We start from the raw sequence: 12,680 nt of genomic DNA on the forward strand, positions 1-12,680 counted from the left end.
CCGTGTGTTCCTTGACATGATCGGGAAATAACAGATGAATCCTCCATCAATTCAGTATGTTAATAATGGACTAATTATAAGTATGAAAAATGTCATTCAGCATCTGACTCAGTGATAAATTGTATTTGCTGACAAGTTAATTGCATCGACCATAGAACTTACGAAATGATGACTTATTTCGTCACATAATTTACCTCGTTCTAGACATTATACATACGTAGAGCATACTCTTGGATAACTAATCAGCTAAGAGATATAAACTCCATATGCAGGTGATAAAGGTATATTGCTGCATAAGTAAGGGAAGTTGACGAAATAAAGACATCACGTTTATAATAAAGCTTGGTTGTTAGATTACCATTAACGTCTTTTTCAAGTAAAATATCCCAATATGAAACAGATGTGTCAGACTCTATATATGGTATCTTTTATCTCGAGTTGACCAGGGTATATCGTATCATAAGAATGAAAATTACCATTGTTAATTGACAATACGTCTTCGATATATCTAAACGTTGAGTTGAAGGCCACAGCAAGTGTTTTCTTCTATTCACATATAAGATTTTGGACAAATTCTGCTTCATATGAATACAAAAATAGATCTGCTAATAACAGGGTGCAATCGTTACCTAGGGGAATTCCAATGGATTGATGGAAGACCTGGTCTCCAAAAATCACATAGATATTGTCAATCAGAACTCAAGCATTATTCTGATGTCAAATTCAGCAGTGTTCAGAATACTTGTGTGTACAATCAGAATGTTTTTAACAAAATAATTTTGCAAACGGCCAATGACAAAGTATATTTACGCGTTCCATTTTTTATTGAAAAAGCAGCCATCAATGATATCAACAAGCCTGGACTTTAATTATCGTGAGGAATCGTCGTAGCGGATATAAAGTTGAAAAAGTTGTAAGTTTTTATGGTGTTAATTTTGGGGAAAAAATTGTGATTTAAAATTTTCCAAAAGTTCCTTCGGATTTTTTAAATATCCACATCACAGTTCTTTGATATTTCTCCTTCAATACTGTTTAGTGAATAAAGAATATTGCTAGAACGCAGAACTCCGCTATATATATATATATATATATATATATATATATATATATATATATATATATATATATATATATATATATATATATATATATATATATATATATATATATATATATATATCTGTTTGTAAGGATTTTTATGCAGTTTTGGAATCCAATATAGATATATTTTATTTAATTTTGGTAGTTTAGAATATTGAAAATACTCAAATCTGACATTATGTTTTTGAAGAACTTCTTCCTTAGAATGAAACATTTGGAGATAAGAAACAGTATTCAAGATCAAAAGTCAATAAAACAATACAAAACAGGAGTAGAGTAAACACGGATCTCCAAAATATCGGAGGTGGGATCAGGTGCCATGGAGGAGTGAGCATCCCCTGCCGACCAGCCACACCCGCTGTTTGCTCCCTGCCAGGATCGGGAAATAACGGAAAAATCCGTCGTCAACTCAGTGTATAAATAATGGACTGACAACCAGTATGAAAAACGTGAGTAAACATTTGACTCAATGGTAAATTGGATTTGCTGAGAAGGTAGCCGGATCGACCATAGAACTTATGAAATGATGACTTTAAACGAGACTGCTGAAATTCTTGTTTCATCAACTTGTTTGTCAATAATTTACCTCGTTTTAGAAATTGTTCATACAAGAGCATGCTATTGCGTATCGAATCAACTGAGATATATACACTCCGTATGCAGGTGATGAAGGTATATTGCTTCATAAGTAAGGGAAGTTGACGATATCACGTTTACCTTAGAGCTTGGTTGTTAGATTACCTTAAATGTCTTTTTCAAGTAAAATATCCAAACACGAAACAGATGTGTCAGACTTTGTGGTGTCCTTTATCTCAAGCTCACCAGAATATAACGTATCGACATAGGAATGAAAATGGAATAGGAGTATAATGAGGAGTACCATATGTAGAATTAAATTCAAGTTCCGCTATGTAATGAATAATACAGCTTTCAAAGTTGCACCTCCATCAGTTAAAAGACTTGGTTTCGCATTTTCACCCAAGTACTGAAGATCTAAAACAAAATCCTATTCATAGCTCTTGCTTTTTTTTCAACTACATTTTTGCCGGACACGTCATTACTGGGGATTTTATTATAGTTGAAGAGGAAGACATAAAATCAATCACCGTAAAATTTCCTAAATACAGGCGACCCCGATTTTATAATTGACGACAGAACTTCATATCTATTATTTTTTCTGTCTTATGTACGTATACAAGACATATAGATTGCAGATTTATTGTAATAAAATGTTAAATTCCTTTGATAAACATCAGTTCTGAACACAATTTCCCTGTAGTACATAGTCCAGAATAATGTGATCTCCGTCCTGTGGAATATAGGTACTCACTCCTGCAATAATACACTACTGATTACCTAAACTGTTTTGTTAATAAATGTCACAGGTTCAATGTAAGAAATGGTGTATTTTGAAAGCAAAATTTTTAATTTCTATTATAAATAGAGAAAAAATATGAGGTGTGCTTTTACTTACTTTAGATATGAACTAAAGAGGAATGCTTTCTTTAATAAATATCATCTTCTGCCCGTAATGTAATTGAAACCTATAAACCCTATTACTTATTACGTCCTTAATCCAAATTATTCTAGCAGTAAACGTTAAAAAATACGTAGGGCTCAAGTGTATTTCCAAGTACAATTTATATTACATTTATAAAGGGGAGAGAAGCCCCCGCACAGAACTTACCAACTGGCAATACTGTAGACGGCGCTCTCAGGAACTGCCAGTAAGACAAACCAAGAACGCCCTCCCTACTTGTTTCCTTTCCTAGCTTTTGTATGAAGTATCCAAGTTTAGCATAATATGTTGATGAAAACCTGAAGAAATACGAAATTTAAGGTTTAAAACCGTCATACTATGAGTTCCGAGTTTAATAGTTTTAGCAGATTATATTAAAGTATGTCTAAAATGTCAAAACGAGATTGTTTATTTCACGTTATAATTTTAGGAAGTAAGCTGGAATGAATTATTAATTATAATTAATATTAATAATAGTCTATCACTTCTAATAAGCATTTTTATCCTAACCAGAGTTAGAAAATAAAATGTACTCACTGAAAGTTTTTGTCGTTATCAGCCGCCTGCTCCATGAACCTGATGAATGGCTGACCAGCCTTTGACGTCACGTTCTGTTCATATTCAAACTTAGGTGTCGCCAAATTGTTACGTATCGTGTATAAGATCGTTATTTTTCCATTTTCTTAGAAAAGGAAATAATATAAAAGTGTAATAAATTTTAATACAGATATGGTCCGGACAAACAAATCAGTGTTTCATAATTGCATAACAAATGTAACAGGCATGTTTGTATGTCTTAAAGCGCAATTGGTATTCTATAAATATTTATATGTCTTTAACATTCCTTACAAATTAGAATTTGTTCATTTTCTCATGAACTATCATGGGTGAGCATGAATATCTCCATTGTTACGTCATAATACCGCACTTGACGTCAAAATTATAGTGCTAACGCGCTTCATGAATATGCCGGCGTGAAGCGTCGTAGTTCATAACCTCATGAATCTTCAAAAATTAAATTCATTTCTTAAGTAAACATCTATTTTTAGCCACATGTATATCCTTTTTAGATATATTGATTTTTTGCTTAGATGTATATATTTCGAAATTTATGATATCCTTGAATTCACTACGAAAAATTTGTGTCAAGGAAATTCTTAAAAACATTTGCATTTTTAAGGAAAAATGCTTTTTGAATTACTATAAAAAAAATAGTACAGTGAAGTCGCCAATTCCGGGTCATATCAGGGTGTTTCTTTGATATTTTGCAAACCTATTCAATTTATATTTTATGCAATATATGTATTGAAAGAACAAATAGTGAGTCATGCAAACACCTTTTCGTTTTCAAAGTAGCTGCACGGGAACAATATTTACAGGGGTATTTCAGCAAGGCCTAGCCTCCCCAGTTACAAATCATTTTCTCCACTTTACGATCGTGTAATATTCATGGAACGTTTCGGAACACGATTTTTATGATGTTGAAAAATAAAACAATTCATGCAGCTTGGAAAAAAAGTAAAACAACCACAGAAATATGTTTAAATTATTTTTAAAACAATTACAACAAAACATGCTGAATTAAAAAATGTATTAGGATTAAAAATAATACAATTAAATTCATTTATTTAAAAAAATGCATTTGAAGGGTTAACTCGATTTTAATTTTTAGAAAAAAATATTTTACAGTTAGAATACTTTTGATAATCAAGGTAAATACATGTTTGTCGATTGGTTTTGTACATAGAATTTTGACATGTTCATGCCACGAGATTGCGTGACCCGCAATTGGAGAGACTACTATAGTTTGATTTAATAATCATTATACGTTTATTTGAGCAGCGATCATTATGATTGATTTCTGAGTTAAAATTAAATGCATTTGCCATACTTTCGAGCTATCATTATTTATCCAGAACTTTTATATCAGCCTTTCTGCTGCGAACAAAAACGAAAGTAGCCCGTCACCGCAGCAGAAACATCCAAGTCTTTAATGCGTGCGTTTCAGAATTTCGATTGTCGGATGCTCTCTTCAAGTTTATATTCAAAATTTTGTAATTAATTACGTACAGAAAGACCACGCAGTTCTTCATGACCAGCGTATTCATTAAGTTTTTTGCGCATAAATTTTAACACTAGGCATAAAATACACGCGGGTGACCCGGAATTGGAGACGACCCGGAATTGGCGACTCCACTGTAGTAATTGCATAAAACAACATTGTGACAAATGTTAGTCACAAGTCTTCCTAATTTCAGTGGAATAACAATTTCTTTTTAATCCGTGGGTAGAAAATTAAGCAGATTTTTAACACGACGCGGAAAAATGTTCGCACAAGTTTTTGAGTTAAATTTAAAACTTCGTCTTAAGATGCAGATCGTAAATTTGAAAAAAGTAAACTGCGTTCTACAATCCGATTCCACAAAATCCTGTATCCGCATTCATGTATATATTGAACTTGTCTCCAAATCAGATCATAGATATGTTTATCGAAGAGAACACCTGTTACAAACTATCACTGGAAACGTGCATAACAGTACCTATAGCAACTTGAAAGATGAGTGGTTTGAAAAACTTTATTTGCACTTGTTTTTCAATCTTGTTTTTGTTCTATTTTAAAAAAATGAATAAATTCAAAAAGGCCACCTAAAATTCATCGAAATCCACTGACAAAACATGATCCTCTTTCTATTTGTATTGCTCTGGATTTGCATTGTTTCAATGGATTTTGAGCTCGAATTCTGTTTCTTACCTCCATACACACAAGAATTCCACTCAATAGTACATGTAAATAATTGTATGTTTCGAGGGGAAAAAGTGACGACTAGGCTCCCTGTCTACCTAACAGGCACTTGTTTCGGAAAATTTGTTTTAACCCATAATATAGCATCCACAAGTCATTTAACGTTATTTATTACGCTATGTGACAGTATACAAAACTACCAGTTTTCAAAAGCGTATTTAACACATTTTCGTGTCTCTAACTAAAAAAAATCTAATTGAACTGTAAAGATAAATTGTTAAACAATCTAAAAATTATAATTTTATAATTTTTTATCGCTGTATTTCGTTTTAATTCCTATCAAATATTCAAGCATGTTCTGAAATTAAACGTCACGATTTTAGCGCGTCGTAAAAACCGCATTCTTTTATTCCGCTGTTTATAGGACAACAGAGGATATATTCAGATTTCTCTGTACAATGGTAGATACAGCTGATTATTCTGAATATAATGATACCAAACACGACTAGCCAGATTCGTATATTGCTATGATTATGGATAGTCAAATGTAAGCATTTTTTCGGACAGTTTTTTCACCCGTTTGACGAACCGGTTGCATATGTGTTACAATAATAGATCGAAAGAGAATCTTCTCCTCTTTAAGAAACTGTGTAGATTTATTTTCCTTACATCGGCGCTAAGAAGCGATCTTTCAAATAACAACACAACATATAGCCAGCGTGAATGATATTTGACGTCATTTTCAAGCCCTCCACGATTCCTGGAAATTGTTTTGTAATGGAGTTTGTTTACTGTAACTATAGAAATATTCAGAGGGGGATAACTCTCGATGTCTTTTTTATGGGGTACCCGAAGGGGTAATTTTAAATATAATAATTTTTTATCTAAGAAAAATACTAATTAAACATGTCAAAAATATAATATACAAGGAACGATGATTATAGGACTGAAAAAGAAAACTTCTATAAAGTAAAATTGACGTTATAATTTTGATGCAATAAAAAATTATAATCATGAGTAAGAAATAAAATAAAAATGTCAGAAAATAAGTACCTAGTGTAAAGAAAAAATACAATAGCCTTCTGATTTTTTAATTAAAAGGAATGTAAATAAATTCAAAATATCTATCTTTGAAAAAAAAGGGGGGATTAATACCCCTATACCCCCCCCCCCCCCCCCCGGTTTCGACGCCTATGTAGAATATGAACATATGGATGGGTAGACGGATGAATAGTAAAAATCAAATAGGCAAAATAATATTACTGACGCATCAAAGAGGTTTAAAATTTAAACAAGAAATCAAAATTGTGGTCCCCCAGCTGCATTTCTGGTATTTTTCACTGAGAGCATCTCGGGCGGCTCATACATTGCACCTCGGAGGTTTGAATGGAGCCTAGCGGAGTCAGCCGAGGATTGCCGATTGGAAATTTTTTCGATGTTTCAACTTTTCATGGCCGACATGTTTTAGTTTTCATTTCTGACATTTTAAAATTTTCATTTCAGACTCTTCAGATTGTACTTTTTGGTTATTAAAATAGGATTGAAGAACTCACTTCTCAAAAATTTTATTTTAGTAATGAAAATAAATTAAAGTATATATCAAATGTCTTAGACATTGACATATTTTGAACAACATGGGGATGAAAGTTGCATGTAGATGTACTATACATGTACGTTTATAGACAAAATCTTTAATTTGTTTTACCGGCTGTTTGTCTCTATGTGGGTAATATTACGTTATTTATGGCATATTGTTCCAAAATGAACGCCCTGTAATATGTCATTCAAAAGTTATAACTAAAGTTGATTTTTTGAAAATTAATCAAAATATAGGTCCAGATCAAGGGGGTTAGAAATCATAGCAATGAACATGTTAAATATGAAAGCATTATCTCTTCTCAATCAGAAGTTATAAGGGGGAAATTGCATTTTTGAAAAGTATGTCAAACGTCAAGGTTCAAGGTCACAAGGTCAATATCCATAGTGTATTTAGAAATGATAATATACATATGAAATGTGAAAGCCTATACAGTGTATTTTCCATCGTCACAAACCACGACTAAAATGTACAATCCTTCACAACTTAAGTGGACGCCAAACCGTGGCTTGTGACTTTGTATCTTTTCTCATTCAAAAGTTATGACCAAGGTTCAAGTTTTTGAAAAGCATTTCGAACTTCAAGATCAAGGTCATGAGGTAAAAAAATTTTAATCGATATGAAAGTTTGAAGTCGCCGTGCGGAAACTTAGAACAATTTAAATAAAAATGTTATTTATATTATATAGAATATTAAAAAATGCTATTTTAAATGTTTAACAAAAAGCACAATAATCATAAAATCAAAATTTTATAAATAATGGGTGTAAATGATATCTCCAATCCTGATTGACAAACTCTAACATGACAGAGACTTGAAAGAGAAGAAATGTAGTGGTGGATTTAAAAAGGGGAGTTGGGTGGGTGTGTTAACATTCTCTAAGAGAGAATAATATTTTATATTTGTTGCGAAAACTACTTTAGCATTAAAACCGGAGTTCGTTTACAAGTATCAAACTGAGTGCAGATACACAGAAGTCTATGGACAGTTTGCTTATACAAATACAGTTTATTGTATATGCATTATGCATGACGAAAATCGGCAATGTCGCATGCACGTGTTTTATGTCACGAGGATATTTTGATAGATTAAAGTAAGAAATTTTAAAAACAGATCACGCAAATTTCAGTTTCTTATTACTATATCAAAGGAACAATTAATTGGGTTTGCGGCCGATTTTTGACGCTTGCGACAATATATAGGTTTCTTGTAGTGTATTTAAAAAGGTCTTGTCACAGATTAAACACATGAATAATATAAAATTCTATTTCTTCTCTGTTCTAATTCTAAAGAGATGACCAAGGTTGAATTTTTGTGACATACGAACAGATTTACAGTCTGACTGACAAACAGACAGACATAAGATATAAAGAAACCTCGATCGCTTTCGCAAAAGCGGGGCAAATCAAATGTTTTACACCAGAGAGAGAAAGAGAGAGAGAGAGAGCACAAAAAAAATCGGACAACCTTTAACACACATTAGGAAAGATCTACATGTCTAACTAAATGTCGTTCAAATGAATTTTAAATTAAATTCCCCCCTCCTTTTTCTTTTCAGATTTTATCATATGCTGCTGTCATATCTATGACTGATATTTTTATTTTTTAGTTAAAAATATAAGTCTCCACTTACATAACGGAATAATTTAAGATTTACATCACGCTCCCAGTTAATACTAGTTCATTACCAATTCTCCGCATCGTATCAAATGTATTCGTATGAAGAATTTAAAATACAATTTAATTTATAACAAAAATTCATGATTTTTAGTTTCCTTATATGATAAGTGGATATCACTCCAACTCTCTATAAATCCCAAGTCCAGGAATTAAAGTAAGGGGGCGCCCATAATTGTATGTCTGGTTTAAGCTGAATTCTAGAGATTTTGTAGGAAAAATTGAGGTTAACCGAATAGACATTTTTACAATTTCTTGACGAAACTATGATTTACGCTAACTTTGACAATCTTTGGGGGGGGATGCTTTGTATTGTGCCAAACACAAAGATTAATTTTACAAAAGGATAAAGACAGTCTTTAAATTTCTAGTAATTAATGAAAAAACCCAGTGACCTTGACTGTGACCTGTATGTTAAAAATAGTTTTTTCGTTTTTAGTTAACCTTTGCAATAACTTTTGAACCACAAGAAAAAACTTCATTTTTGGTATCCATATTTTTAATCATGTTCTCTCTCAAATGACAGCCAGGTCAATTGCCTTGTGACCTTGACTGTGACATATGTGCCAAAAAGTTTTTTTTTATTTTGTCGTTGCCGGGCGCATAGTGTTTCACAAACAAATCTTGTTTTAAATTAATTTGTGATCATTTTTATTGATTGGATTTGTTGACGTCTTTTTGTAAGCATAAAAAAAATTCGTGTCCCATGTGACCCAATTAATTACACTGAAAGAAGACTCTCACTATCTAATGATTCAAGTCAATCTAGGTGTTTGATGCAATTGAACTTTAATAACTCTGATTCTGGGCTAAGAAATAAGAAGAGAGAGATTATATTTTGAATACATTACCTTAAGTTTTGACCTCAATGCTACTAGGTATTTTCTTCAGAAAAGTGGTCACACACTATAACAATACCTTTACATTTCGCAATCTATTTTTAGTAACAATGCTTGACCAGAAAATTTCGAAATGATATTTTTCTTAAACAATTTTTTATAAGCTTTATATGATATATAACACAATGGTAAATACTAAATTTGAAATTTGACTTGTGGATGCTACATAATATAATAATATTAATATTATTATATTGATAATGTTATTTAACTTGAAAATTTTTCGAAACAAGTGCACAATCCCTCCCTGAATAGTACGTGACTGAATGTCTTTTATTTTGATAACATTTAAGATTTTATCACATCAAAAACTAATTATTATATCAATTTTATCAGCTTTACCCTTTTCTCCTTTTCCGGGATTCGGTTCTGGACTTGTAAGACACCTGTAAATAAAAAAAACTAATGACTAACTTATCGTCCATCGCCTGTCTAATATTTGTTGTCTCTTTAAGAGTAAAAAAAATTCTAGCATGTGACGTAAAACAATATACAATCTATCTTTTTGATATATTAAGACTAATTGATAACCATACCAATACTTAAATGATTAACAATGCTGGAATTAGACTAAAGAAATGAATGTGAAGTTTCAACCTATAATTTGCCATCGATAGGCATGAAGAAAAATATATAACTTTTATATATTCCAATAAACACATATGTACAAACATTTTTCATCAAACATTAAAGCAAATTATTTTCATATCAAATGGTAGTGATAACATTTAAAATGCATCATGAAATTTTACCTGACACAGGTGGCGAGACAGAAGAGAATTGTCAGATGAGATTTGAAGTACATCCTGATCTTCTGATCTTAACCAAAGGACAGTGGTGTATTGTCTTATATACCCATCTAAAACTGAACGCATTTTATTCATCCACGTGATGAAACGAGGAACAAATTAGAAAACACGTCAATAAATACCTGGGAAAATCCAATGCATTTATGCATCCTAGATGTCAAGGCAATCGGTGTACTAGCAGATAAATTGGTTCCGCCCTCCCTAGTATATTACTTGTATATATTAGAATTTTTTTTATCTAAACTAGAATTTATTACAATCTTTAAATGAAAATGGGAATTTGAAATGTCATCATACACTCAGTAATACGAATCTAATCTAGTCAGCTGTTACATGTACATGTATGTGGATTTAGATCAAAGTGTGAATTAAAGTCTCTCGAAATCTGTGATATTTTTGCAGTGTTGTATCATAATTAAAATTTATTTTAAAAAAATGTTTATATGACTAAGTGAATTAATTATATTGTGCATTTAATTAACATGTTATTATTTATAGACTAGGATATGTGAACATATTTGTATTTAAACATTCATGGTATATTTTTGAAAAATGTTATGTGGTTTTAAAGTTTCTTTAGTTTATTATGTTGAAGCTTTCTCAATTCATTTCTAAAGCTGGCATTCCTTTAAATCGACCACATTTAATCAAATTGATAATGATAGTTACTTCCATTTATTACAAAAAATAAAATAAAATAAAAATCTGAAATACTATAGCCTTGTCATATTTAGAGGCTCTACTGACACTACCAATGTATTCGATACTTAACAGTATACTCTGATTACGATAACTTTTTCACAACTTCTATGTATTCTAATATTTTTGAATGTTTATTTAGAAACTGCAAATGTTTTTACTTCTTCAGACTTTTATTAAATGATAAAAGACATTCCCCAATCAAAAAATATTATAGAAAACAACAAATCCTCATTGATTTTCTACATTTCGTTAAAAATATATTACTATGTGCTGCTAAAATTTACATCCCCGTTGAAGTACGTAAGTTATATGAGATCTTAAGTCTCTTAATGAAATATATGGAGATAACGAACAGTGTATTTGCTAAAAATTCCATTAAACAATACAAAATTGGAGCAGAGCATACACAGACTTCTAAAACATCAGATAGGATCAGGTGCCATGGAGGAGTGAGCATTCGGTGCCGACCGGTCACACTCGCCGGATACATGGGAAAATCTTTCGGCAATTCGATGTCATTGTGTAAATAATGGCCTAGCAATCGGTATGAAAAATGTCAGACTTAATGATACATTATATTTGCTGACAAGGTCAATGTATCCACGTTTTAAAAGCTTACTGCCAATATGATAAGTGTTTCTTGTTTTGTTCTAAAATGGTAGCAGATTGAGCACTTACAACCTCAGTTGAATAATTATATAACAAGACAACAGGTGTTATTGCGAACTTCGTTTTAGTAAAATTGATTTAAATGTTATCATTTTGAAATGAGGAGATATGTATTTGGCTTCATGTTTATCCATATGCCCATGCACAAGGACTTATTATATTAGATGGTACAATTATATCAAGTCTTTTTTAAAGCCAACATTAAATTCTATATGTCGATAAAGTGACCTTGTCAGTAAATAAATTAAAAACGAATTGGTCGGCCATCATTTTCCACTGAGTTCATTACAGATATTTCTGTTTGCCCTATCGTGACAAGGAACACATGGCGGCAGGGAATGCTTTCTCCGCTATGTCACCTCATCCCACATCTGGCCTGGGGGCCATAAAACTTAGACGAGCTCACTTTTGATCTCATTCTCTCACTTTTCCGCTATCAATCCCTTTTGAAAAAATGAGACTGAGATCAAAAGTAAGCTCATCTCAGTTTTATGGCCCCGGAGCCTGATGTATTTAGAAATCCTTGTTTGCTCTTCTAATTGTTATTGTTTCAACTTACATCCATTACATTATCTTCACTTTTCATGTAGGTTAGTATTAAGGTCCAATTACAATACAAGCCTATTTAATGAGTACATAGTAGTAGATAGATGAGGGCAGTGGGGAAGTTACTAGTAATTTGACTTTGAAATTAATTCTGACTTTGAAATTCACACAGAGGTTCTACGAAACATTAGGACATATGTTTTTTACTGGCTGAAGAGAGATAACCACTTATATACCAAGTAATTTAAGGTTTTCGAGTTATATATAAATTACATTTTTTGGTTTTATATGTAGAAAACGCCTCGTTGAAATTTATGACAGATTTGGTTGAAAAAAGTAGGAAGGCGCCATTATGAGAAATTTGAAATCAGTGACTGACAATAGCTAGCCGGTAGTTTGAGATACCAGAAGCCTGGGA

General features: G+C 31.8%; 1 protein-coding gene across 1 annotated transcript; it reads right to left on the reverse strand.

Moving 5' to 3' along the window:
* Positions 1-2,259: 2,259 nt before the first annotated feature.
* On the reverse strand, positions 2,260-10,384 carry LOC134273638 (cobalamin binding intrinsic factor-like). Its single transcript, XM_062755820.1, has 5 exons — positions 10,289-10,384; positions 9,879-9,922; positions 3,158-3,302; positions 2,789-2,919; positions 2,260-2,433 (listed from the first exon to the last, which is right to left on the reverse strand). Exons 1-5 carry the CDS (start codon positions 10,339-10,341, stop codon positions 2,354-2,356), a joined length of 453 nt encoding a protein of 150 aa, XP_062611804.1. The 5' UTR covers positions 10,342-10,384; the 3' UTR covers positions 2,260-2,353.
* Between the last annotated feature and the right edge of the window lie 2,296 nt (positions 10,385-12,680).

Source organism: Saccostrea cucullata, unplaced genomic scaffold (genome assembly GCF_032062105.1).
Source record: "Saccostrea cucullata isolate Sc308-1 unplaced genomic scaffold, CSIRO_AGI_Scuc_v1 ctg211, whole genome shotgun sequence".
NCBI lineage: Eukaryota > Metazoa > Mollusca > Bivalvia > Ostreida > Ostreidae > Saccostrea > Saccostrea cuccullata.